Source organism: Manis javanica, chromosome 15 (genome assembly GCF_040802235.1).
Source record: "Manis javanica isolate MJ-LG chromosome 15, MJ_LKY, whole genome shotgun sequence".
NCBI lineage: Eukaryota > Metazoa > Chordata > Mammalia > Pholidota > Manidae > Manis > Manis javanica.
The window spans coordinates 78,543,057-78,568,345 of record NC_133170.1 but is presented as its reverse complement, the minus strand read 5'-3'; the positions used below and the strand labels follow the sequence as shown (position 1 = coordinate 78,568,345).

The window sequence follows — 25,289 nt, the reverse complement described above, 5'->3', positions numbered from 1 at the left end:
TGGTTGCCTCAATGTGAGCTACTGGTCCATGCAATCGGAGACCATATTGATTTCATTAAACTTTGATTTGTCCTGCATTTAGAACAGGGCTTGGCTCCCAGTAGGCACTTACTCATTCAACAGTTGATTCTTGACCACTTACCACGTGCTGGGCACTGTCCCAGATGCAGGGGACATAATGGGGAGTAACACAGACGTAGCTGCCTGTCATCATAGCATTTATAGAGTGGTCAGGGAGACAGATAATCAAATAAACAGTAAATAAAGATATGCATAGTTACATAAACAGTCAACAAAAATATGAATTACAGATGGTGCTAACAACTGGGGAGAAAATAAACAGAGCAATATGGAAGAGAAATGGGGTGAGGGTGAGGGTTAGAATTTACCCTTATCTAGGGGAAGGCTTGAATGATACCAAGGAACCAGTCATGGAAGATGAAGGGTGTGAACTGGTGGTGGGTACAGCATGTGCAAAGGCTCAGGGGTAGGAAAGAGTCTGGCAGTTTTAAGAAGCAGAAAGGACAGTGGGGGCGCACGAGGAGGTACAGGTTTCTGCAAGCTCAGGGAAGGCATGGGTTGTCCTCTGGGGTCGGGAGTGCCCCCACCCACACCCCAAGCTCCATACTCACGTGCTCTCAATCAGCTGCTCCAGGTCCTGGACTTTGCGGCTCAACTCCTCAGCGGGTGGGAAGCTCTTGCCCACTTTCATGAAGAGAGCTGCAACCTTGTTGCTGCGCAGGAAACCCGCCGCCCGCCGCCGCAGCCCATGCAGGACACAGGCCTCCACAGCCGCTGCACAGACACAGTGGTGAGCAGGCTCTGCTCTGCCGATGCTCCCAGCAACCAGCCCAGCTCAGTCACACAGGGCTGCCTTGGGGATCTGGGGGCCCCACAATCACAAAACGAGTGACAGCATCCTAGGGAAGAGCATGTACGCCTCTCTACCTTCCACCCCCTCAAAAGGCAGCAAGAGAGCTTAGTGGTTAACCCAACTCACCGCCCGAGGCCAGAACATCTCTGTGCACATCCTATGCCAGCCGCTAACCAGCTGTGCAACTGTGGGCAACTTCTGCCCCTCCCTGTGCCTCAGTTTCCTTACTGTAAAGTAGGGGTGGTAAGAACATTAATCTCACAAGGTTTCTGTTAGGATGAGGTAGGAAAAAAGCATGGAAAGCACTTCGCACAGAGCCTGCCACACAGTGAGTGCTTTGCCAACGTCAGCTATTCCTCCCGTCCACCAGGGAGAGGCGACTGGATCCCAGCCCTGTTGAGCTTTGCCCGGGTTAAGGAACCACATCATTGTCATTACTATTGTAATTCCAGTGCCAACTAGCACTATGGGTCTCAATGAATCTCTGCCATAGCCAGGGAAGAAAGGAAAGCCATGCCCCTTTTTCAGATGTGGAAACTGAGGCTCTAAGAGGTGAACTGAATCGCCCAGGGCTGCCTGGCAAGTAAGTGGTGAAACCGGGCTCCAAGTCCAGGTCTCTGAGTCCAAGGTGTGCTAACAACACTGTGCTTTCACAAAGGACATTTGAAGAGAGAACTTAGTAATAATCTTCCCATTTCTGTGTTTTCCCTGGAGGCCCTGCCTAGCCATCCTCCAATCGGGATGCCAAGGTTGTAGCCTAGGCTCTACGACTAACTTGCTGTGTGACCACAGGCAAAACACTTTCCCTCTCTGGCCCTCAGTGTTCCCCTCTGGGAAAAAGACTCTATGTGGGCCACTCCGATAGCCCCTATCTTATTTCTGGTACTCTGGGCAGCCCTCTGTTAAGAATCTTCTTATCTGTATCTTATCTGGCTTACACACCAGACTGGGAGCTCACTCTGGTATGTAAAAGGAGCATAATCAATGTTTATGGGAAAAGTGAGTACAGCTGACCCCCCTTGAAGAATGTGGGCATTAGGAGCACTGCCCCCGCCCCCTGTAGTCAAAAATCCATGTATAACTTATGACTCCCCAGAAACCTTTACTACTAATAGCCTCCTGTTGACTGGAAGCCTTACTTGTAACATTAACAATTGATGAACACATATTTTGTATTTGTATTATATAATGTATTCTTATGATAAAGTAAGCTACAGAGAAGAAAATGTTTTTCAACTTGCTGCAAATCTCCAAAAATGTTTCCAATATATTTATTGAAAAAACATCCAGGTATAAGTGGACCCATGCAGTTCAAATCCATGTTGTTCAAGAGTTAACTGTATATAACAAGAGCTACTACTCATTGGGAACCTACCTGCTGGGTGTCAGACTAGTGTTAAGGTTTACCTTACCTAAAAACCTAGGACAAAACCCCAGAATTGAGTATATTAGTTATGGTCATTCATTAAAGAGCACAGCAGCACTTCAAGGGTTCAGAGCCTGGCCAAGGTCACGAAATGTGTAAAGAGGAATATTGAGAGGTTTTGGGGTACTGCTTTTGTTAGCAACTACTTGGCTTTGAATGAATGTTCACATACTGCCTAACCTGCCCGTGGATTTAAATTATTCTGGGTGCAGATCTCTCAAAGATCCTCATTCTTGCTTACACATACAGTACTTTTCATCTGTTCATACTGTAGTAATTATCTCTCCAGGCTTTGTAGACATCGCCCAGTTCTTTCTGACAATGGGTAAGAAGGAACAAGGGATTAAAGAAACCTCAGGGAGAGCCTTCAGGCCTCATTTAGTGCCATCAAACTTCTCTTGTCAGAAGACTTGGATCGGAGTTAGAGAATTATTATGATTTTTCTCATTTCCTAGTCCTCTAAATCTTTAATCGGGAGGTATGTTAGCAAGTTCTGGAGGAGACATGCATATCATTTTATTTGCAAATAAAAATGTCCAGTAGAAAAAAATTGGGCATATATTCTCACACTCATATTGAAGTGTCTACATATGTGTGTGCAAATGTATATAGGCAGACCTTGTACTACAAGTTCAGTTCCAGACCACCACAGTAAAGTGAATATCGCAATGAGGCAAGTCCAGTGAAGGTTTTGGTATCCCAGGGCATGTAAAAGTTATGTTTGGGTTATACTGCAGTCTTTTAAGTGTACAATAACATTATATCTTAAAAAGCAGTGTAGACACCTTAATTTAAAAATACTTTGTTGCTAAAAAATGCTAACCATCATCTGCGCTTTCAGTGAGTCATCTGAATCACTGATCACAGATCATCATAACAAGTGTAACAATGAAAAGGGCTGACATATTGTGAGAATTACTGAAATGTGACACAGAGACACGAAGTGAGCAGATGCTGTCGGAAAAATGGTGCTGACAGACTTGCTCAACGCAGCATTGCCACGAAACAATTTTTTAAAAGCATAGAATCTGTGAAGTGCAATAAAGCATGTCTCAATAAAATGAGGTCTGCCTGTGTGTGTATATGTGCATGTGTTTATTTAAATATACATATTTATAAACACATAAAATATTTTAAATCTTTTAAATATTTAAGTATATATAAAAAGTTTTTTTAAATACATGTATCATATATCTCACTTAAAAAAATAAAATCTTGCCAAGGTCACTCAATAAAAAAGTGGCAGAGCTGGGATTTGACCCCAGTCTGCCTGGCTGCAAAGAGGCTGAACTGATGTCAGGGGGCTCCCAGGTCACAACGTGTGCTCAGCATGTTGCAGGACCATGGATGGTGCCCCCAGCCATCTGGACGGAAGCTCACTGCCCTGCCAGGTCTCCTCGCTCTGGCCTCTCCGTGGGGTCAAGACACGAGGGGGGAATTACAGCATGGCCTCCATGATCAGACACTCCAGTGATGAAATAAAGTATTTCAAGGAGAAAGAAACTTAGATGCTGGATCCTGACTTCGGGGACACACAAAACACACGTCTCTAGCCCTTGTCAAAGTACAGTATGAACCGGGCAGCATGGTCATTTCTGGAACCTCGTGAGCATAGCTAGTGCAAGGAGAGAAGCCCGAGTCACACTCGGAGCCCAGGCCTGCCTCCTTCGCTGAGCGAGCTGGACATCATCCCTCGGGATGTGTCAGCGGCTCTTAATCCCATACATTTTTAAAGAGGAGGATCCCTATCCATCCTCTTCGTTTACCTGGGCAGCCACAGGTAGAGTAAAGAGAGGACATGGAGCCCATTTCTTGGATGCCAGACCACTTGCCTCTTGGATGTGGTCAGTGTGAACTGAGGCCACGGGAAGGGAAGGCAGTCCCTCCAGAGTTAAGCATGGTTACCTCTGCATGGGGGCAGATGTCGTTCCTAATTACTTCACTCGACTTTTCTGTATTTCCAAATTCCCTAAGGGAGTCCCTTTGGAATCTGAAAATAACTTTGGAGTTACAAAGCAAAAAACTGACATAAGCACCCTTGTTCAAAATGCCACTTCCCACACGTAGTGACTCTATAGCATCTTACTACGCTGGTGGACAGTGACTGCAGTGGGGTGGGGAGGAGGACCTGATAATATGGGCGAATGTTGAAACCACAATGCTGCTCAAGTGAAACCTTCATAACATTGTCTATCAATGATACCTTAATTAAAAAAAAAAAGATGCCACTTCCCCAGGGCAGCCCACAGAGAGAGAAGCCACTTTTCACAGCCACGGGCCACAGACTCACCACAGAAGGAGATGATGTGGCTGCTGTCTTCGTGGACAAACTTCCGCGTGACAGCCTCCTCCATGATCTGCTTCACCTGGACGGCAAAGACAGCGGGAGAGGGACAGGGAAACACGACCAGGGTGCAGACGTCCCAAAGACCTGCGTCCCCCTTCACAGCCTTCTCGGGCTGCTGGCGAGATTTGGGTAACTGCTCTCCTTCCACACCCTCCTCGCAGCGTCTTCTGGAAGCCCGAGGCCTGTGACGGTACCACGCTTCACATTTTAAAGGATGCACTTTTCAGGCTTTTTGCATGGCAGGTGTCTTTTCAGGTGTCACACGAAATGTCAGCTCCTGCGCTGACACATTACACCTAAGGCAGCCCTCTCCCTCTGCTCCGTCCACCCTATTATAGTTCCTTGAGTGTATTTACATTAGTCCCACCCCATCTGTTTATCTGCTTCTGTTTCCCTCTTCTAGAACATAACAGGACCTCCTTTTCCTTGTCCACTGCTTTATCCATGGGAACTAGAATAGTGCCTGGGGCACAGCAGGGGCTCAATTAATATTTTCTGAATGAATGAATGCATGAAACAGACATATAAAACAATTAGGAGGATGTAGAGAGAGAAGTCAGCACTGGAATCTGGTGGATCTGAGTTCACATCTCTGCTCAGACACCTACCAGCTGGGCTTGTGATCTTATTTTGGCAAACAGAGGCTCAGTGAGTGAAGCAACTTCCCCCAGGAAGTAGAGCTGGCCCAGAGCAGACAAAGTCCCAGCCTGAGTGTGGGTCCCCAGGCTGTGTGTGCACTTCTGCTTTCTTGAGCACCTCTGATGTGCCAGGCACAGGGACACAACGCTGCAAGGGCAGCCATGCCTCTGCTCATGGCTGAACCTCTGGGGCCCTGAACACCCTGCTGCTTTGCTAGATTCTGGGCCTCACTCCACCCAGAGTCACTGTACAGCTTTTCACAAAGAGTTTCTCCTCTCTAGGGCCTCATTTTCCCCACCTTGAAGTTGAGGAGGCCAGAAGAGATCAACTCAGAGACAGGTCCCAGGTCTATAACACCGGGCCTGTGATGGGACAATGGGGCACAGTCCTGAGCCCACCCATCTCAGTGGGCCTCTGCTCCCTTCCTGGGCGCCGTGCGGCCCCTGCGGATTCAGCCAGGCCAGCATATCAATGCCCCCACCTGAGGACGGTCTCAGGCTCTTGATGTCCCTCTCCCCCTTCCTTCTAGTTGCCTCCTGGAGAGGAAGACTCAACTCAGAGCATCCCTGGCCACATTCTCTGGAAAACCACATGGCACTGCCCACCCCGGAGCTGGCACACCACCCATGTCCCGCACACCCAAGTCAGCACCCTTCCTGTGAACAGCGGCTGACCTCTGAGCTCAGCGATCTCCAACCTGGACTTTGACAGCATTTCTAAGTCTGAAAATTACCTAGTCAAGTCCATGGAATTGGCCCCATTTATGGAATTGGAAACTGAGGCTCAGGAAGGCAACCTGGCCCACCCAAGGCCATACCGCTGGGAAGAAGCAGAGCTGGACTTCCGGCTATTACAGTGTAACTCCAGGGAGAGGAAATCCTGGGGCAAAATACCTCTAAAACCAAAATCAGTCAAACGGAGAAGTAAAGTTTAAAACCCATCTATTGCTTACAAACTGCAGCCTGGGGCTGTCTCTTTCCTGCTCTGGCAAAAGCAAGGGAGACATCCCTCCAACCTTCAAATAAGCCTTCCTGCCCAGGTGATTACCCCTTGATATGGAGATGAACTAGTCTTCTCCACCCCTGAGGAACCCATGGTGATACGGAGATGCACTAAAGCCAGGCAAGAGATTCTGGAATATTATAAATTTACCCCCATACGGTTTTTTCCAGCCTGGCTCCAGCTGCCATACGGTGGCCCTTCTAGCTACTAGCTGTGTTTTCTCAGGCAAGTTACATCACCGCTCTGAACCTTAGCTCTCTCATTGAATAAAGGGTGTATAGGAACAGCACCTGCCTCAAGGTGAACCAAACAAGTTAACACACACCATGTACTGAGCACAGAGCCTGGCACACAATGTGCCTGCAATAAGTGTTAGCTGCATGCATGCATCAATCTGCCTAAAACCTCAGTATTCTGGTCCTGGCTGAACCATCACCTGCTCTGGAGGTTAAATTCCCTTGCTTGGGTTTACACAGTAGCAGCTTTTATAACACCCATCAGATTTATACTGAATCCATCACACACACTGTCCTCCCTGCTGGGCTGTGGACCTCATGAGGGTAATAAGCACTGTGTCTCCCTGCTTTGCAGCAATGTTTCGGGCACATCAGAGGTGCTCAATAACGTTCTGCTTGAGGAATGAATGGCTTGAAGGATCAGAATCAACTTCTGCTTTGGTAGAATATTCTAGCTGAAAAAATGTTTTGCCACCATAATCATGGGCAAACAGAGCAGCAGCATTACCACCCCTATTTGTGAAGGGAGCAGACAGAGGCACAGAGAGGTGGTATAACCTGCCCAGGGTCACACAGCTGGTAGGCAGCAGAGTCAAAGCTTAGACTCAGGTCTGTCGAACTCCAGGGGCTGAGCTCCTCTGTGACATACCATTAAGCCCACACAGTCTCAGAGTATTTGTCCACCCCTCCCCCTTCCTACGTACCTGCCTCCCTCCTCTTTGCTCCCCTGAGGCAGGACACAGTGATGCTAGTTTATAATCCAGTGTCAGAGAACCTGACAGGAGGAGGCTGCCAAGCACCCAGACCTGGATGTCGCTGGGGAAAAGAGGGGCAGTGGAGCATGAGTTCAGGCTAAGGAGTGGGTGATAGTGAACTATCGGGGAGGCAGCGGCAGGGAGGGCATGGGTTTCCAGACACCCTGGTCAGGAGTGTTTTCAGAGCAGCACAGTGGTTAATTAAGAGCTAAGAATTTGAGGCCAGACAGGCCTTGGTTCAAATCCTAGCTCAGCCACTTACAAGCTGTAGGACTTTGGAAAAATTCCTTTACATAGTAAATACCAACTTGTAAAGAGTGAGCCAAGTACACTGGTTCTGCCGTCAAAAATATACTAAGTCCGTTTCTCATCCCCTTCGCCAATACTGCTGGGCAGGAAAATAGATATGAACAGGTTAGAAAGAGAATAAGGCCAGGAAAGCCCACTAAAAGACACTCAGAAAGTTAACCAGTTAAAAAAAAAAATACCAGGAAAGACTCACAGAGTTAATGAATTAATCAGTTAAAGCTCAAAAAGCCACGAGTACCTAGGCCTGGAATGTCTGAATATTGCCCAGATAAAGGAGGGTACCTAGGCATAGTCCGTGTCTTTACTGTGTCACTTCGATCATGACATTTTAAGATTCACTTTAGCCTCCTAAAAAGCCCAGCTTCTTCTTTAACTTAACCTATATGCTGTTTTTTTCTCCTCCAGCCCCTAATCAAGTAATTTACAACCTGGGCAATATATGGCAAGCAAGCCCAGCCATAAACAATATAGTAAAAGCAAGAAAGATTCCACCTTAAAGATAAGATTGCCTTTTAAAACCCAGGAAGTTAAGAAGTAAGATTCTTAACATACTCTTTAGCTAACAGACAATAACTCAGCCCACCTCAGGGGCAGGGCAGGCAGTCCTGTTTGAAAGCTCCCAGACCAAGACTTCCATATTTCAGGGAGAAATCAGAGCAGTAAATTTCTTGTGTTAAGTTCATTTTAACATTCTGGGACCACTTAACAAGTCTGCAACCCCAGCCCTTTGTCACATTCCTGAAAAATCCTTAAAAGAGGGAACCCTCAACCTTACAGGGCGTTCCTCTCTCTGAGGTCGCCTGCACTGTCTAAGTGCGTACCTTTAACTTTTTACCAATCTTTCATGAGTGCCTCTTCTCTGGGGCAGCCCACATACACCCCTTATCCGGGTGAGCTCCTTTTTGCTTTAAATAAACTTCTCACTGTTCAACTTCAACGTTTTGTCTCTGCACTTTTCCAGTGAAGGTGTCTTTGTTACTTTGCTTTTTCATTCTAATCCTGCAGATTTCAGCTCAAACCTTCACTCTCCCCGTCCCAACTAGGGAGGCGCTACTGAGAGCTCGGATCTGGGCTTGCAAATTACCTTCGCCTAGGTGACCGGGCACTGCAGCTTACAGTCATGCTCTTTAGTAGCCTGCCTGAAAGTCTTCTTTCTTTACCAGTAGGAAGTTTGCAGAGCATGATCTCACTCCATCCAGAGCTCTGCAGCTCCCAAAACTCTGGGGTGGTAGGGACTCAGTTCTCACACCATGCAGATCCAAGCAGACACTGGATGCCGGGTAACACTGGCTTGAGGAGTTAGCAGGGGTGGAGCCCTGTGCTGAGCAGCTGTTCATGACCTTCCTTTACTATTCTATGATGTCATTCCCTAACACTCTCACTTTAATGCATTCCTTTCTCACCTTGCACTCGACTTCCCTGCTTGTCCGAACCGACATCCCCCCAACAGTACCTCTCTGGTCCAAGTGACCCTGGTCTGAGCCACATCTGTTTTGGATTGACACTGTAACCTCTCACTTGTCTCCCTGCATTTGTCTCCTAGAGGCTCATCTTAACGTGGCCAGAAGGATCTTGTTAAAGGCTAAGTCAACAGAACAACCAGACAGAAGATCAACAAGGAAACAGAGGACTACAGGATTACAGACCTCCTGGGCCCAAGACACTGCATAGAATCCTCCACCCAACACCAGGGGAATACACATTTCTCTCAAGTGCACACAGAACATTCTTCAGGATAGAGCATATGTTAGGAAACAAAACAAGTCTTAATAACATTTTAAAAGACCAAATTCATACAAAGTTTCTTTTCTGATCACAATGGAGTAAAACTAGAAATCAACAGCATAGTGGAAATTAACACACTCTCTGAACAACCTATGGGTCAAAGAAGAAATAACAAGAAAAATTAGCAAATATCTTGAGGAAAATGAAAACACAACATAGTAAAAACAATGGGATGTAACAAAAGCAGTGCTAAGAGGGAAACATGCAGCTGGAAATGCTCATGTAAAAAGAAGAAAGACCTCAAATCAACAATCTGACTATAACCTTAAGGAACTTTTTGAACTAAAAACAAACCAAAGCTAGCACAAAGAAGGAAACATCAGAGCAGAGATAAACAAAACAAATACAATAGAAAAAAATCAACAAAACCAAGAGTTGGTCTCCAAAAAAGATCAGAAAAATTGACAAACTTTTAACTAGACTGACTAAGAATTAAAGACTCAAATAACTAAAATCAGAACTGCAGGAGACAATCCAACATATGCTATAGAAATAAAAAGGTTCTTAAGAGAATACTATAAACAGCTGCATGCCAATAAATTGGATATCCTGAATAAAATAAATTCCTAAAACATGCAGTCTACCAAAATCTGAACAGACTTATAGGTAGCAAGGGGACTGAATCAGTAATCTAAAATGTCCCCAAAAAGAAAACCTCAAGACCAGACAGATGGCTTCACTGGAGAACTCTGTCAAACACCTAAGAATTAACCAACCCTTCTCAAACTCTTAAAAAAAGAAAATTGAACAGAAGGGAATACTTTCAAATCATTTTATGAGGCCAACATCACCGTGAAACCAAAGCCAGACAAAACACTACACAAAAACTATACAGAAGGAATAATGATGCAAAAATCTCAACAGAACACCAGCAAGCAGAATTCAGCAGCAGAGCAAAAGGACTGTAACCATGACCAAGTGGGATTTATTGCTAACATGCAAGGATGCTCAACAGATAAAAATCAACCCATGTAATATACCACATAAACACAATGAAGAAAGTAACACCACATAATCATCTTAGTTGAGGCAGAAAACTAATGACAAAATTCAACATCTTTTCATCATAAAAACACTCACCAAATTAAGAACAGAAGGAAATTACCTCCATAATAAAAACCATTATATGAAAAGCCACAAGTTATATTCAATGGTGAAAGACTGAAAGCTTTTCTTCTCAGATCAGGAACAAAACGAAGATGCCTACTCTTTTATTTAACATAGCACTTCTAGTTAGATAAACATAGCAAGTTCTAGTTAGATAAAGGATTAGATAAATTAGGCAAGAAAAAGAAATAAAAAGAAAAACAAATCAGAAAGGAGTAAGTAAAAGTATCTCTGTTCACAGATGACATGATCTCATCTATAGAAAACCCTAAGGGTTCCATAAAAAAAACTCAGTACTAATAAACAAACTCAGCAAAATGGCAAAACACAAAATCAACACAGAAAAATCAGTTGTATTTATAAACACTAAAAATGAATAATCCAAAAAGGAAAAAATTTTTAATTCCATTTACAATAGCATCAAAAAAATAAAACACTTCAGCAGAATAAATTTAACCAAGGAAGTGAAAGAATTGTATATTGAAAACACTTAGGCATAAACATAACCAACGAAGTGAAAGACTTGTACACTGAAAAGTCAATACATTGCTGAAAGAAATTTAAAACAACAGAAATAAATGGAAAGGCATCCCATGTTGTTCACAGATTGGAAGACTTAATTTGATTAACATGTTAACAAAACCCAAAACAATCTATAGATTTAATGTAATTCCTCTCAAAATCCCAACAGTGGTTTTGTTTTGTTTTCTTTGCAGAAACAAGATCTACCCTAAAATTCACATGGAATCTCAGAGACCCGAAATAGGCAAAACAATCTTGAAAAAGAAGAACAAAGTCATCCTTCCTGACTTCAAAACTTATTACAAAAAAGTAAGAAAAATAGTGTGGTACTGGCATAAAGGCAGACATGTAACAAATGGAATAGAATAGAAAGCCCAGAAAGAAACCCTCACATATACTGTCAAATGATTTCAACAAGGGTGCCAAGATCATTCAGTGGGAACAGAACAGTCTTCACAAATGGTGCTGGGAAAACTGGATGTTCACACACAAATGAATGAAGTTGGACCCGCACTTTACACCATACACAGAAATCAACTCTCCCCATTTACAGAGGAGGAAACTGAGATTCAGGGGGGACAACCCTTGCAATGGACTGAATATTTATGTTCCCCCACAAATCAGATGTTGAAATCCTAACATCCAATGTCAGCATATGAGGTGGAGCCTTTGGGAGAAAATTAGGTCATGAGGGTAGAGCCATCATCAATGGGATTAATGTCCTTATTAAGGAGACCAGAGAGTCCCCTTCTGCCACACAGGACACAGGGAGAGGATGGCCATCTATGAACCAGGAAGTAGGTTCCTAGCAGACACTGAACCTGCCAACATCTTGATCTTAGACCTCCCAGCCTCCAGAACTGTGAGAAGTACATGTTTTTTAGATGTTTGTTTAAGCCACTCAGTCTATGACAGTTTTGTTACAGCCCCCCAATGGACTAAGACATTTCTCCAAGTCAGAACAGAGGAAGTTCCAGGGGCAGACCTGGCATGCAGGACTTCAGACCCTGAAGTACAAGGGCAGGGGTCTGCAAAATTTTTCTGTAAAGGTCTAGAGAGTATTGTTGGCTTTACTGGCCGTTTAGTCTCTGTCTCAACTCTTCCACTCCACCCTTGTAATGCACAAGAGCAGCCATGTGTAATATGTAAACGTATGGGTGTGGCTGTTACAATAAAGCTTTATTTACAAAAACAAGTGGAGGGTCAGATTTGGCCCTTGGGCAGTAGTTCACTTACTGAGAAATAATAGAAAACACATATATTGGTTTCTGTACTAAGTTCCTGACAGAGCTCCTAATTTCCTTGTAAGTTCCTGGGTGATAGGAGTATCTTTTGTTCTCATGAGGAAACTCACGGTGGGCTCCTAGATAGCAGTTTAAGGATAGGGGCTGGTCTCCAGAAACACCAAGCCATGACTAGAAGCTAGGAACAGTCAGGCCGACCCCCTTCCATGACGTCAAGGAAGAGGAGAGGAGCTGGAGATTGAACTGACGATACAGCACGCCTACATGATGAAGCCTCCATAAAAACCCCAAAAGGATGGAGTTTGGAGAGTTCCATGTCACTGACCATGGAGGTGCTGGGAGGGGTCACACCTGGAGAGGGCGCGGGAGCACCACACCCCTTGTCCTACCCATCTCTTCCATCTGCATGTTCACCTGTATGCTTTACCATATCCTTTTATAATGAACTGATAAACCTAAGTGTCTCCCTGCATTCTGTGAGCCATTCTAGCATATTATCCAACCCAAGAAGGGGGTTGCAGGAAATCTATATATAACCTGTCGTCAGAAGTGTGTGTGACAACCTGGGATTGCAATTGGCATCTGAAGTGGAGGGCAGTCTTGTGGGACTAGGCCCTTAACCTGTGGGATCTGATGCTACCTCCAGGTAGACAGTGTCAGAACTGAGTTAAATTGTAGGATACCCAGCTGGTGTCACAGAATGGCTTGGTGTGTAGAAAACCCACACCTCTGGTGTCAGAAGTATCATGCAGTGAGAGTGTGAGAGAGGGAGAAACACACAGGAGTGGTTTTCTAACTCACCAAGCCTGCTCCAGAAGGGCTGGTGCCACCAGGCGGGTCTGCTTGGCAGCTCCAGCAGAGGGAACTGCTCCTTGCCCACGGAGAGTCGAGGCCCAGACTGCCTGCCCCAGGCATCTCAGTATGGGACAGCTCTCAGGGCGAGCGCTGGTGTGCTGAGCACCGTGTGCACAGGGCAGGCCCGGCTCCTTCCAGCGGCCAGCCCTTCCTGAGCAGGGCAGAGCCCTCCTGCCAGCATCCTCCTGTTTCTCAGAGGCGGCCATCTGCCTGTCGCCCCCCCACGAGGGGCTGACATGAGGGCCCTGCTGACAGCCTAGTCCTCCCTCTGTGGCGGGCACAGGGACGGCCAGGCCCCGTATGCTCCATCCACAAAAGGAAGCTGTTAGCTTCCTCAGGACACATGAGAAATCCCTTAGCTTTCGGTTCTGGCTCAGCTGCCAACCGGTAGGTGCCCTCAGGATACACCGCCCCTTGGGGTCTCAGTTTATCCCTCTAGATTCAAAGAACTGCCCGCCTCCCACCCTCTAGGATGCCATGGCCTCATTCATTCCATTGCTTTCCCTTGTCTCACTTCTTTCCTGTCCTGCAGCCTATCACCTCCCTTACTGCTATGGGCTGAATTGTCTCCCCCACCCCACATCTATACATTCAAATCTTAACCCCTAGGACCTTAGAATGTGATCTCTTTGGAGGTAAGAACTTCACAGAGGCAATTAAGCACAAATGGGGTCATTAGGGTGGCCCTCATGTGATATGACCGGTGTCCTCATAAAAGGAAATGTGAGCACAGACAGTCACAGAGGGAAGGCCATGTGCAGACTCAGGTAGAAGAGGACCATCTGCAAGCCCAGGAGGAGACCGGAAGAGAGCCTGCGCTCCTGGCCCTCAGAAGGAACCAGCCCTGCCGACACCTTGATCTTGGGCTTCCAGCCTCTAGAACTGTGAGAAACTAAATTTCTGTTGCTTATGCCGCCGAGTGTGTGGTGCCTTGTTATGGCAGCCAGAGCAGATCACCCGTCCCCAGCAGCATCACTGCCATCATCATGTCTCTGACAGCCCTGTGAGGATAGGGTCTATTTTTCTATCTATTTCTCACATGGTGAGTCTGAAGATCAGGGAGATTAAGGAACCAGCCCAAGGTCACACAGTGAGCAGGCCCAGCTCCTCCCTCTGCCCTGCTTGCTTCACTTTGCTTCCTGGGGTGTTGATCCAGAGAATGCGCCCCAGTAAACCTCCTGCATGCTGACCTCCAGTCAGAGACGGCCACGCTGCAGCAGAGACTTGTCTGGGCAGTGGACCACAGGGGCAAGTCGCAAAGGCTGCAAAGACTGGTGAATTCAGTGGAGCAGAGGCAGGGGGCCCCTGTAATCGGCCCTCGGATGCTGAGCACAGAGACGGAGTCAGACAGTGCTGCCCTGGAAGAGGTCAGTCCAATGAGCGAAGGAGTTGGAGCTACGAGAGGTGCCCGGAAAGTGGCTGAGCTGGGCTGCTCCATGCGTGTCCCAGGAGCACCAGCACCAGAAGGAAACCGTTTAGAAGTACAAATGCTCAGGCCTCGCCCAGACCTGCTGCATCAGAAACTCTGGGCTGTTCATCAAGCCCTCCAAGTGATTCTCATGCAGGCTTAGATTGCAGAGGAGGATTTGAGGGGGAGAGTGGGGATGGGAAGGGAGGAGAGGATACAAGGAGCTGTTATAGGAAGAAACTTAGCAGTCACAGGGCCTGGCCAGGGACCCTCCCCCCTATAGCTAGCCCCTTCTGCTAACCTGTCCCTGCCATCCCATCAGGCTGGGGAGGTAATGTTTCCCTGCTATGAATAACCATGGGGTGCTGCATCCTTCCCGGCGGTCTCCCCACATCTCCCCCCCTGCCTTGCTCAATAGCCCCTTTATTAAACTCACATTAATGTACTCAGTTTAGGAGAGCCACCTGTTTCCTCCCCTGATGGCACACACACATTGTCTCAAGTCCAAACTCTGCAGAGTACAGAGGTGGTTTGTTTACAGCTTTGGGTCGTGGAGCTCAGAAAGGGTAACCCCTCTCCTGAGGTCACACAGCTGGGGAAGCCGGCTGCAGGGTTCCAGGCCTGGGGATGATCTGGAGCAGGGTGGAGGTGGATGTGGGGATACAGCACCAGGGATGTGGTTCTCAGCCAGAGAGCACAACTCCAAAAAGTGAGCCCCCCACTCCTGCACTCCCCGTTGGCTCCCAGCTAGGGGCTAGACCACTTGCCCAGAATTTAATAGCAAGCTGACAGCCCAAGGCCAGAAGCTTAAATTAAAAAGCCTACAGGGTGGGAGCTTCCCCCAAAGGTCACCGAGAGCCTTGCAGAAGAGGGCACGGCCTGAAAGAGGCTGTTGCCCACTCCGGTGAGCGGGGCCCTTCCCAGGGTCTGACCAGGCCTGTGGGCAGGGACAGACAGCCAGGCAGCCCCAGAAGGCCTCTGAAGTTCAGCTCAGCCACCTTCCCCCCGCTCTGGTTCTCAGACACAGGCTTTGATTTGGTCCACTTTGGACGCCAACAGATTTGAGGGACCTCGCGGTGGTCTGGGGACCGTGGCAGTGTGGCATCCTGGCTCCTTGCGGTCTGTGTGATTTTCTAGGCTCCAGCCCAGGAATCATGCCCAACTTAGGGAGCACAAGGCAGTGGCTGGTGCAGTTTTGGGGCCACGCAGACCTGTTATTCCTGTCCCATCGCAGCCCCTCACATCCTGTGGTGACGATTAAAGGTGCTGTCATCTGTGAAAAGGTGGGTTGGGCTAGTGCAGAGTTTTAGGATGCTGAAGTCACTGCTCATTTTTCTGAGCCCTCGCTGTGCTCTAGGTACTGTTTGTAAGCACGACAACTCTAAGGAGGTAGGTCACCAAATTATTCCCATTGTACAGATGGGAAAACTGAGACACACAGAGATTAGATAACCCACCAAGGTCATGCAGAGGTCACAGCATTCAGACCTGCGGCCTTTGTCCTAACAAATACTTTGTCTTACAGCATAAGCTGGAGGTCACTTGAAACAAAATGCTTCTGTTATTGCTCAGTTTAGAACAGGAGAGAATGCTTACTCAGTACCTACTGTGTGCCAGATGCTTGGTACACTTGGTAAATAAAATACCTTAATTAATCCTTGCAAGAGCACTATTAACCCCATTTTAAAGATGGTCAAACTGAGGCTCAGAGAGTTTATCCTATCTGCCCCAAGGCCATCCAGGACTTGAACCAGGTGTCTGACAGTCTAACCTACAGCTCTGCCTCCAGCCCCAGCCCTCCTGAAATCCCAAGGTGCCAAGAAACCTCTAAGGTATTCCTCAGTGTCACCCACTTAAGGATCAAAAGCAGCACCGAGCTAGGAGTCAGGGGACCTGGGCTGCCCGGAGGTGACTCTGCCAACTACATCCCACAGGGGCCTTTCAGGGGCAGGGAGAGTGCGCAGGTCAGTCTGGTCAGGAGGCTTTTATCCCTCTCCGGCATCCACTCCAAGGCATCCTCCAGCATCTTCTTGTATTCCTCTAATGACAGGAGGCTCACTCCTTTCACCCAGCTTATCAGCTCTAAGGACAGGATGTCAGGTGGCCATTGAGAGAAGCTAAGAGCCTGGAATGTAACTTGCAGTCAAATCCTTGGCCTCTCACTGTCTGCATGATGCTGGACAAGTTTTCCTATCTGTGAAATGGGGTAGATGGTAACAGCACCCCTGCCACACTGGGGATTCATGGGAGGCTTGAATGAGACAATGGAGACAGTATCTGGCACATAATTGGGATTCTACAAGTGGCACCAACTCTTGAGATGACAGTGACTGTCCAGTTCACTGCTGGCCCACAGTGGATGTTCAAGAGCATTAGATGAATGGACAATTGCTAAGGTCCCTTCAGCTCTATTCACCTGCCCCAGCCCACCTCTGGCCCCGCCCTACAGCCATTCAGAAACCAGACCCGCCCTCCACTTGCAAATATTTAAACAGCATAAAAGGAGGATTAACTTCCAGAAGGAGTCAGGCAAGGAAATCCGGGTTGATCTGCAAAGCCAGGAGGGGAACTCCTGCGGGTCCAGGGCCTGCTTTGTCTTCCCTCCTCACACCTGCCCCCCCACACCCAGGTACCCTCTTGCTGTCTACCTTGAACCCTGCCACGTTCCAAATCACCTCACTACTCCCCCGTGCCTCTCCACACCATGGAGTGTTCACCCCCTCTCAGCCCAGGATAGGAATCACATGGCCCAGTGTGCAAGGCTGTCATAAGGATTATGGAAAATACAGGCAGAGGGCCTCAGAGGGCCTCAGAAGACCTGGCACATGGCTGGCACCATATAAAGGAAGGCACTCTAGTGAAGTGAACAAAACAGGAGTTTGGGAGCCACTAGGCCCAGGTCAAACTTCAACCCTGCCAGCAGCTGGGTGACCCAGGCCTCAGTTTCCTCGTCCATGAAATGGGGGTGATACACCACCTCTTAGGGCTGCTATATGAGGATTCCATCAGCAACCCATGCACAGCATTCAGGATGGGGCCCCTGCTCAGAACCACCCTAAAATAGAGCGTCATGCCTGTCACTCTCTACTCCTTTGCCCTGCTGTATGCGTATGCCTAGAACTTACCACGGCCTGACTTTCTTTATGCGTCTGTGGGTTTATCTGTTTAGGGTGTCTCTCTCCCACACAGACCTTGATGCCTGAGACAAAACCTGGACAAGAAGCAGTAGGCGTACGATCTATGTTTGCTGATCACCCTGATGATAGACATAATGCTCATACGAGAAGCTAACGCTCGGAAGCTTGGTTCCAGGCACTGTCTTTAAGTCCCTCTGACACCTGGTCTCACTTGCTATGTGTTTACAGCTGGGGTGGGCAAACTTTTCTGTAAGGAGTCAGACAGCAAATAATTCACGTTTGGGAGGCAGGGCAGCACTGTCAAATAAAATATAGGACCCCCGGGGAAATCTAAATTTCTGATAAATAAGGAATCTTTTTTAGGATAAGTGTGTACCAAATATTGTATGTAGCGTACGTTTCATAAAAGATTATTTCTTGTTTTCCTGAAATTCGAATTCAACTGGACGATCTGAATTTTTATTTGCTAAATCTGTCAAACCTATTTTCAGGTCACATAAAGTCTCCATCATGTAGTCCCTTTTGCTTTTACAATCCTTGTAGAATGTAAAAACCATTCTTGGCCCAAGGACCATACACAAACAGGCTGGAATTGGCCCATAGGGACCCCCTGGTTTTAAAGCACCCAGCATAGTGCTTGAGGGGCAATATTAGGCCTAAATAAAAATCATCCAAGCTGCCACCTGCCTGTCACAGTACTGACTCAGAGCGCCCACACACACACCTGGGGTCTTAGGAGCTTGGCCCCTGGCAGTGCAGGTGGGTGGGTAAGGCTGAGCCAGCATCACCTTATGAGATGAGGCCCAGGCACCCTGACTCTTACTTCAGCAAGTAACTCACAGTGGAGAGGACGGTTAAATTAGGATGCCCGGAGGGCCTTCGGGGTAGCACAAAGGCCTCTCGCCAGCCACGGGGGTGAGGGGGTGAGAGGATGGGCTGTGCCATGCTGCCCCCTCTGCAGGCTCCCTAGACATGGAGGACAAGATGCGGATACCCTGGCAGGCCAGCATCTCCAGTCCCACCTGGGACCACTCACTCTTGGATGCAGGTCCCCAGCGGCGGTGCCATGGGCTCACCTCCTGCGTTTGCTCCCGTGTGCCTTCTGCCAGGTGCCTTCCCAGCATGCTCCAGCTGGACACATGCTCAGGCTTAAGGCTTCAGCCCAACTGCTGCCTCCTCCTGGAAACCTCCCTGGACTCTCCATCCCCCAAGCAGGAGGCCTCTTCCATGTCCCACTGACACCTGCCTTTCCAGCACTTATCAAGGAAACTATAGCTGTCACTTATTTATGGAGAACATCCATGTATCTGGTACCATGTGGTAAACAGAGTCCTGTCCTCATGGAGGTTACAGTCCAGCAAGTTGGAAAGACATTAACTAAAATCTCACAAATGGGTAAGTAAGGGCAAAGTGGGGTCAGGTCTTCACAGCAAAAGAACTTGGTTCTATAAGAACAAATAACAAAGAAAAAGGACCTGATGGTGTATGTAAGGTCAGGGAGGGCTTCCTGGAGGAGGAGGTGCTCAAGATCTGAAGTGCAAGTGAAAATGAACTCTCTAGTCCTTGGTTTCTCCAACTCTAAAGAAGAGGAAAAAAACTCCCCCCTGCAACTGCCCCCACTGAGCCGCCTTTGAGTTCAAAGGAAGGAACAGATGTAGGAGAACATGGCAGGGAAAAGCACTACATGGAAATAGCTGGCACCTTTTTATTTTTCAATTTGTTATGGGTGAGATGAGAGCTTGGAGTGGCTGGAATAGGCCTCGTGGGGGGTGGAGGAACAGGAAAATTCGGGGAAGTTTCAGAGCACAGACACAAACAGATGGTGGGGGGTGACACCCTGCAAGCTGGGACTGTTTCTATGCTCTGGCCCTACCTTCCTTTCCTGCCAAATCCTGTCCCTTCCCCTTCCCACACCCCTACCTCCGCCCCAGCCGATCATCGGTCCTCTTCACCTCTCCCAGCATGCCCAGCTCTTCACAGCATCCTCTCTCTGCCACACGTTGGTTACTGAAGGAGATTCGTGGTAACGAAAGGAAACAGCCCACCCGAAGTGCTTATTACAAAGTCAAAGAGGCCAACCTGAAAAGGCTACATGCTGCAGGATTCCAACTGTATGACGTTACAGAAAAGGTCAAATTATGGAGATGGTGAAAAGATCAGTGGCTGCCAGGGGCTGGCCGGGAGGGAGGAATGAACAGTCAGAGCACAGGGGGTTTTTAGGGCAGAGAAAGTGTTCTGCACGACACTGTGATGGTGGGGACGTGACATCATGCATTTGTCAAAACCCACTGGATATAAACCAGCAAGGGTGAACCCTAATGTAAACCATGGGCATTGGGTGATAATGACAGGCGATTGTAGGTTCATCAATCCCAACAAATGCCCCACTCTGGTGGGGGGTATCCATAGTGGGGGACCCTATACATGTGTGGGGGCTGGGGGCATATGGGAAATCTGTACTTTCTGCTCATTTTTTACCATAAAACAAAAATTGTTCTAAAAAATGGTCCATTAGAAAAGAAAAGGAGAAACATCCTTTCTTTCCTCACGCTGCTGATAACGTAGGATGTCTGCAGGGATCCCAACCTTTCAGCAAACAGCCTGAGGGCCTCCTTCCAGGTGGGTTCCTCCACACCCTCAGCCTGTCGTGGCCTGCAAAGGGCTTTGGGAACTTCGCAGAGAAGGGCCGAAGGTATCAGACACGGTAGGAGCTCAGCCACCACTGGTAAATGGATGAAAGCTTCCTCTTCTGGACTCCCACGCAGTTTGCCGTGGACTGGCCCCCACACCCATGCAGATAAAGCAAGGGAGCCAAGCCACAGGAGTGTCCTCCTGCAGCCCCATCTATGTGACAGGAGCGAGCAGGAAGGGGGGTGGGACCTAGAGGGTAAGGCAGCGGCAGGCACGTGGACCTCCCCAGTGTTTCGAAAAACCCACCCCACCGCCTCCTCCCTTCTAACCTGCCTTAAAGCATGCCTGTTGGGCTTGCAGGAGAGAAGCGAATGCCTCTAATTCAGCTGCTGCTAGCCTGGCCCCAGTTAATCGTTTACTGGCGTGCTATTAATAGGCGCCAGGCATTGCACCCTAACAGTCTGAGGACCGTCCAACCTGTCATGACCCGGGGGGAAGGGTGTTCCAGGGATGAGGATAGGTTCCCCACAAACAGGCTTCCCATAGCTGCCCTGCACAGGTGTCTCTGACACCCCCTGGCAAGGAAGTTCCCCCAGTGCCGGATTCTTGAGCATCTACCTGGGGGCACCTTGGCAAAGAGGTGCTTCCAGCCAACACTCCCATGCACAGCTGCTGCTGGAGACGACGGAGCCGTGACGATGATCCCTGGATTGCCCTCCATTCCCAGAGCACAGGGTCCATGTTTCACATTCCCAGCCCGCAGCCTAGAGACAGGCCAGCTTTCTCCCAGGCACTCTGACCAGTGCACGCAGCAGCTCCCTGGCAACACGCCCCGTATCCACAGATCCCAGGCCTCATGGATGACGGAGGCACATGCAGATTCTAGGGCATGCTTAGATCCTCTGGAAGGTTGCCCAAATTTTGGGGGCATCGGCAGCTACAGGAAACAGGAATCCCCAGGCAGTTGCTAAAGAACACACACACAAGGGTGAACCAGGGAAATGGACGAACCATCTCTGGCCAACCTTAGAAGGAAAAGCAGCTGAATATGGTGCCTAAGGGCTGGGTTAGAATCCTGGCTCTACCCCTTACCAGCTGTGTGAGCCTGGACAAGTCATTTTACCTCCCCTGTGCTTCAATTTATTCACCTGTAAAATGGGATACTAAATAGCCCCTACCCCTCTGAGGGTCGTTTTCTTAAGATTAAATATGTTAATGGATGTAAAGCATGTTGCACAATGTCTAGAACACAATAGAACTTTCTGGAAATGCTCTATCCCTGTGTTGTCCAATGTGATATCACTAGCCACATGTGACTATTCAGCACTTGAAATGTGGCTAGTGTGCTTGAGGAGCAGTATTTTTCACTTAAGTTAATTTTACTTAATTTAAATGATAAGCTCATGTGACTAGTGGCTCACATTGAATGGCACAGTTCTGGTAGGTGCCCAATATATGTCAATTGTGATTATTATTATTATTAGTGAGTTCACTGGGTTAGAAATTAGGATGCCCCATTTCAATTCTGAGCACACCAAGGATGGGACACCGACTATCTTCATCTTTGTATCCCAGAGTCTTGCAGGGTGGTTCTGAAAATGTTTGGGTATTTGGCTTGTGGACCCCTAAGAGGTACCATGGATAGATGAGGATACTTTACACAGCAAGTACAAAGTGTTTGTACAGTATCAGGGTCTTGCCCACCTCCAGAGCAGAAATCCCTAATCCGGCAGACACCTGTTCCCAGGCAGCATTTGGGATCACAGCCAGGCATGCAGCAAAAGAGTGGACACTTCCACTGCTAGGGGCTGAGCTCCCTCACTGTGCTGAGTGGACGTCTGTGGCTTGTCTGCCTGCTTTCCATCTCCCTGTCCGGTCATTTCGCCTTGACTCTCCTCTGGGAACCCTGCCTTACTCTCACAAGGCTGACTCCCTACCTTACCCCCAAGGCTTCACCAATCGGAACGTCCATCCCACAGGGTTTGGCCCAAAAGGAGCATGTGACCCAGGCCGGTCCTGTGAGGCCTAAACCTAAGACTTCTGCTAGAACCACAGGGAAGTTCTTTGTCTGTTGATGCCAACGTGGCAGATTGTGTGCCCGGAGAGTGGCTGGGCAACACTCCAACTCCCCACAGAAGAGGCAGAGCATCAAGTCAACACAGAAAAGCAGCACAGAGGGATGGAGAGAGACGGGATCTGACGATAGCACCAGAACCCCGAACCCCAGGCTATAGCTGTACCTGAACTGTACTCAACCCAAACTTCCCAAACGCTTAGACCAAGAAATCTGTTTATTAGCCGCTCTTTCCCTTTTCAATCTCTATTTACATATTTATTTATTGTCCTAACTAGTTCTGTTAGCAAGTTATTATACAACTTGAAATGGATGGAGCCGGTCCACGTACCCTGCTAGGCTGCTTCTCAGCTGTGCGAACTTGGTCCAGTCTCTTAACCTCTCAGAGCTTCAGTTTCCTCATCAGTAAGGGGTGCTATCTGTACCTACTGTATAGGGAGACTGCTTTGTGGATTTAATGAGATAAAGCAATTTGGAGCAGTATTTAATAAACAAATGGTAGTTGTAGAGATGTCTTTTACTTCTTGTTTTAAAATAGGAAAAAATAAATAAATAAATGGTAATTGCTATAATTTTAACTCACTAACTAAACACAATTCACTAAATAATACTAACTAAAGGTGAATTCATTCAATGTCCCAAGTATCACGAAGTCTCTTAAACTCACAGGGCTTCTGTCATCTGATATACTGCCAAAGGGCCAGTTACCTTTATAAACACTAGGGATCTGAGTTGCTTCAAGATTTTGAAAAGAAAAAGCACAAGAATCTATTTATCTCCCACCTTCTGGTACTACTTAAAGAAAAATCCACTGCCTCCCATGGAGTTCGGCGCGCTTTGCCACCTCAGCCCAGGGCTCAAGAGCCGCCAAGTGGGAGGGTGTCTGCCCTCCTCAGGCTAAGACCTTACCTCCATGGGGCCAGTGGGCAACCGGACCCAGAGGCAAGACCCGGCTGCTCACCTCTGGACGGTGGAACAGCCGGCCACGACCCAGCCTCCCCGACTCCCACTCAAGGGCTCATCCCTCTGGACCCCAGGCAACGCACCTTTCCAGTTCACCGCACTGTCTCTGGCCTCCCCAGCAGAGGGCTTGCCCAGGGAGAGCGAGATCCTGAGCTGAGGGCGCTACCAGCTCGGGTGTGACCACACAGGACAGCAAACTGCCCTGTGACTGAGTTCTACCCCACTCTTCACTGGGAGAGCCAAGCACTGTGCCTGGTCCCTCCATAAGCACTGTCGGCCGCCCGTCGGTGAGAGCACACAGCACCGCATGGGAGACAATGCTCTCACTGTTTGGCACCCAAGGATCCTGAAGCCAGCGAGTTCCTGCAGCTACGAAATGGCAGGGGCACAACCTGAACTCAAGGCTTGGCTCTTCCCCCAACTCCACACTTGCAACAACTGTATCACTGACAATCTCTGTGACCTGAGGCAAGTTCCTTGCCATCTCTGTGCCTCGGTTTCCTTATCTATAAAAGAATGTTTTATCCACTTCACAGGGCATTGGGATAATTAAATGAGGTCACCCATACAAAATGCTCGGTAAATACTCTTAAAAAATTTTTTTTTTACCCCATTAGAATGCCTTTGGTTGAGCCTTTGTTTTCCTCAAGTGGAATGAAGGCTCCAAAACAATCTTATCAGCCCCTGAGCTTTAATAGGTCTTAAACAGAGGCTTGGCAAATTCAGGGCAGAGAAAACACAGGAGACTCCAGGCTCGGAAAGTGATGCTGGCCAAATTTGATGATGACTTGAGGTTCTTAGAATCCTGGAGCCTAGAGTCATCTTGGCCACTTAGAAAGCAGAATGAGGCAGGGAGAAGGGACTTGGCAGGAGGCCACAGTTAGGGGCACAGTTAGGACAAGGACTCAGGTGTCCTCATTCCCATTCTGGGGTCTGCGGCCAGCAACTGCAGGCCCACTGGGTGACAAAAAAGCCAATTCCGACCTGCCAGCCAGCAACAAATGCTATAACCATCTCCCGCGGCCCCTCAGGAGGTTACTGCAGGGGAGCCGCAGCCAGGCCGCACAGGAGACGTCATGAAGCAGCAAAGCCAGGGCCCTGCTGCCACCCTCGTCACAGCAAGCCAGGGCCCTGAGGCCCAAGCCCACTATCAGGAGCTCCATCCAGGAAGCCGCCTCACCAGAGCCCTGAAGACGGCATCAGGACCGCGCTGTGCGGAGATGGCTACATTACTCGTGAGAATGTCTGCTGTCTTAAGCCCGAAAATACAACACACACACACGGACTGATTTGAGTCAGCCCTGCAAGCATCAGAGAGCCCAAAAATATCCCACCCAGTACTCCTCCACTGGGCAAGCATTTTTAGAACCCTCACTTGGCCCAGTCGGGGAGTGAGGGGCTGTGATTTCCTGCCCAAGAATGGTAAGCGCCAAAAAGAACAAAACAGAAGTTTCCTCTCTTACCTAATGACTTTGGGCCCCCCACCACCACCACCATTTGTCCTCTGCACTTACTCCTCCCCCTGCAGCCTGAGCAATCCGCAGCACAGGCAAGTTCACGTCCCCACCTTGTTCAGAATCCTCCCACAGCTCCCGTCTCACTCAGAGTAGGAGCGAAAGCTTCCCCTGCAGGATGGCTTTCCTGCTCCCTCTCTGACCTCATCTCTGACTCCGTTCCTGGTCTCTATTCCAGCTTCATCAGTTCCGACACAAGGTCTCCGGAGTGCTGTTCCCTCTGCCAGAAACACCCTTCTTGCGGTGTCTCCACGGCTCTCTCCGTTCCTTCGGGCTTCTGCTCAAACGTTCCCCCAGCAAAGAGGCCGTCGTAGATGGCCTTCTCTGGAGCGCGCTTCCCACCGTTCCCCCCAACTCTTTCCCGCTTTATTCTCCTCGGGCACTTGTCACCTCTAATACATGTTTATTATCTACTGTCCGTCTCCCAAGCAGACGTCACGGTTCATGGGAGCATGTGAGCA

At 48.4% G+C, this 25,289-nt stretch overlaps 1 protein-coding gene across 2 annotated transcripts in view; it reads right to left on the bottom strand.

The window, feature by feature from the left end:
• SGSM1 (small G protein signaling modulator 1) overlaps positions 1-25,289 on the bottom strand; it is an 83,681-nt gene that overhangs the window by 52,118 nt on the left and 6,274 nt on the right. For both annotated transcript variants that reach the window (XM_073223860.1, XM_073223861.1), the window contains exons 3-4: positions 4,591-4,666; positions 633-795 (exon numbers count right to left, since the gene is read on the bottom strand). In XM_073223860.1, coding sequence (XP_073079961.1) covers positions 633-795; positions 4,591-4,666 — 239 coding nt within the window. The remainder of the gene's footprint in view (positions 1-632; positions 796-4,590; positions 4,667-25,289) is intronic.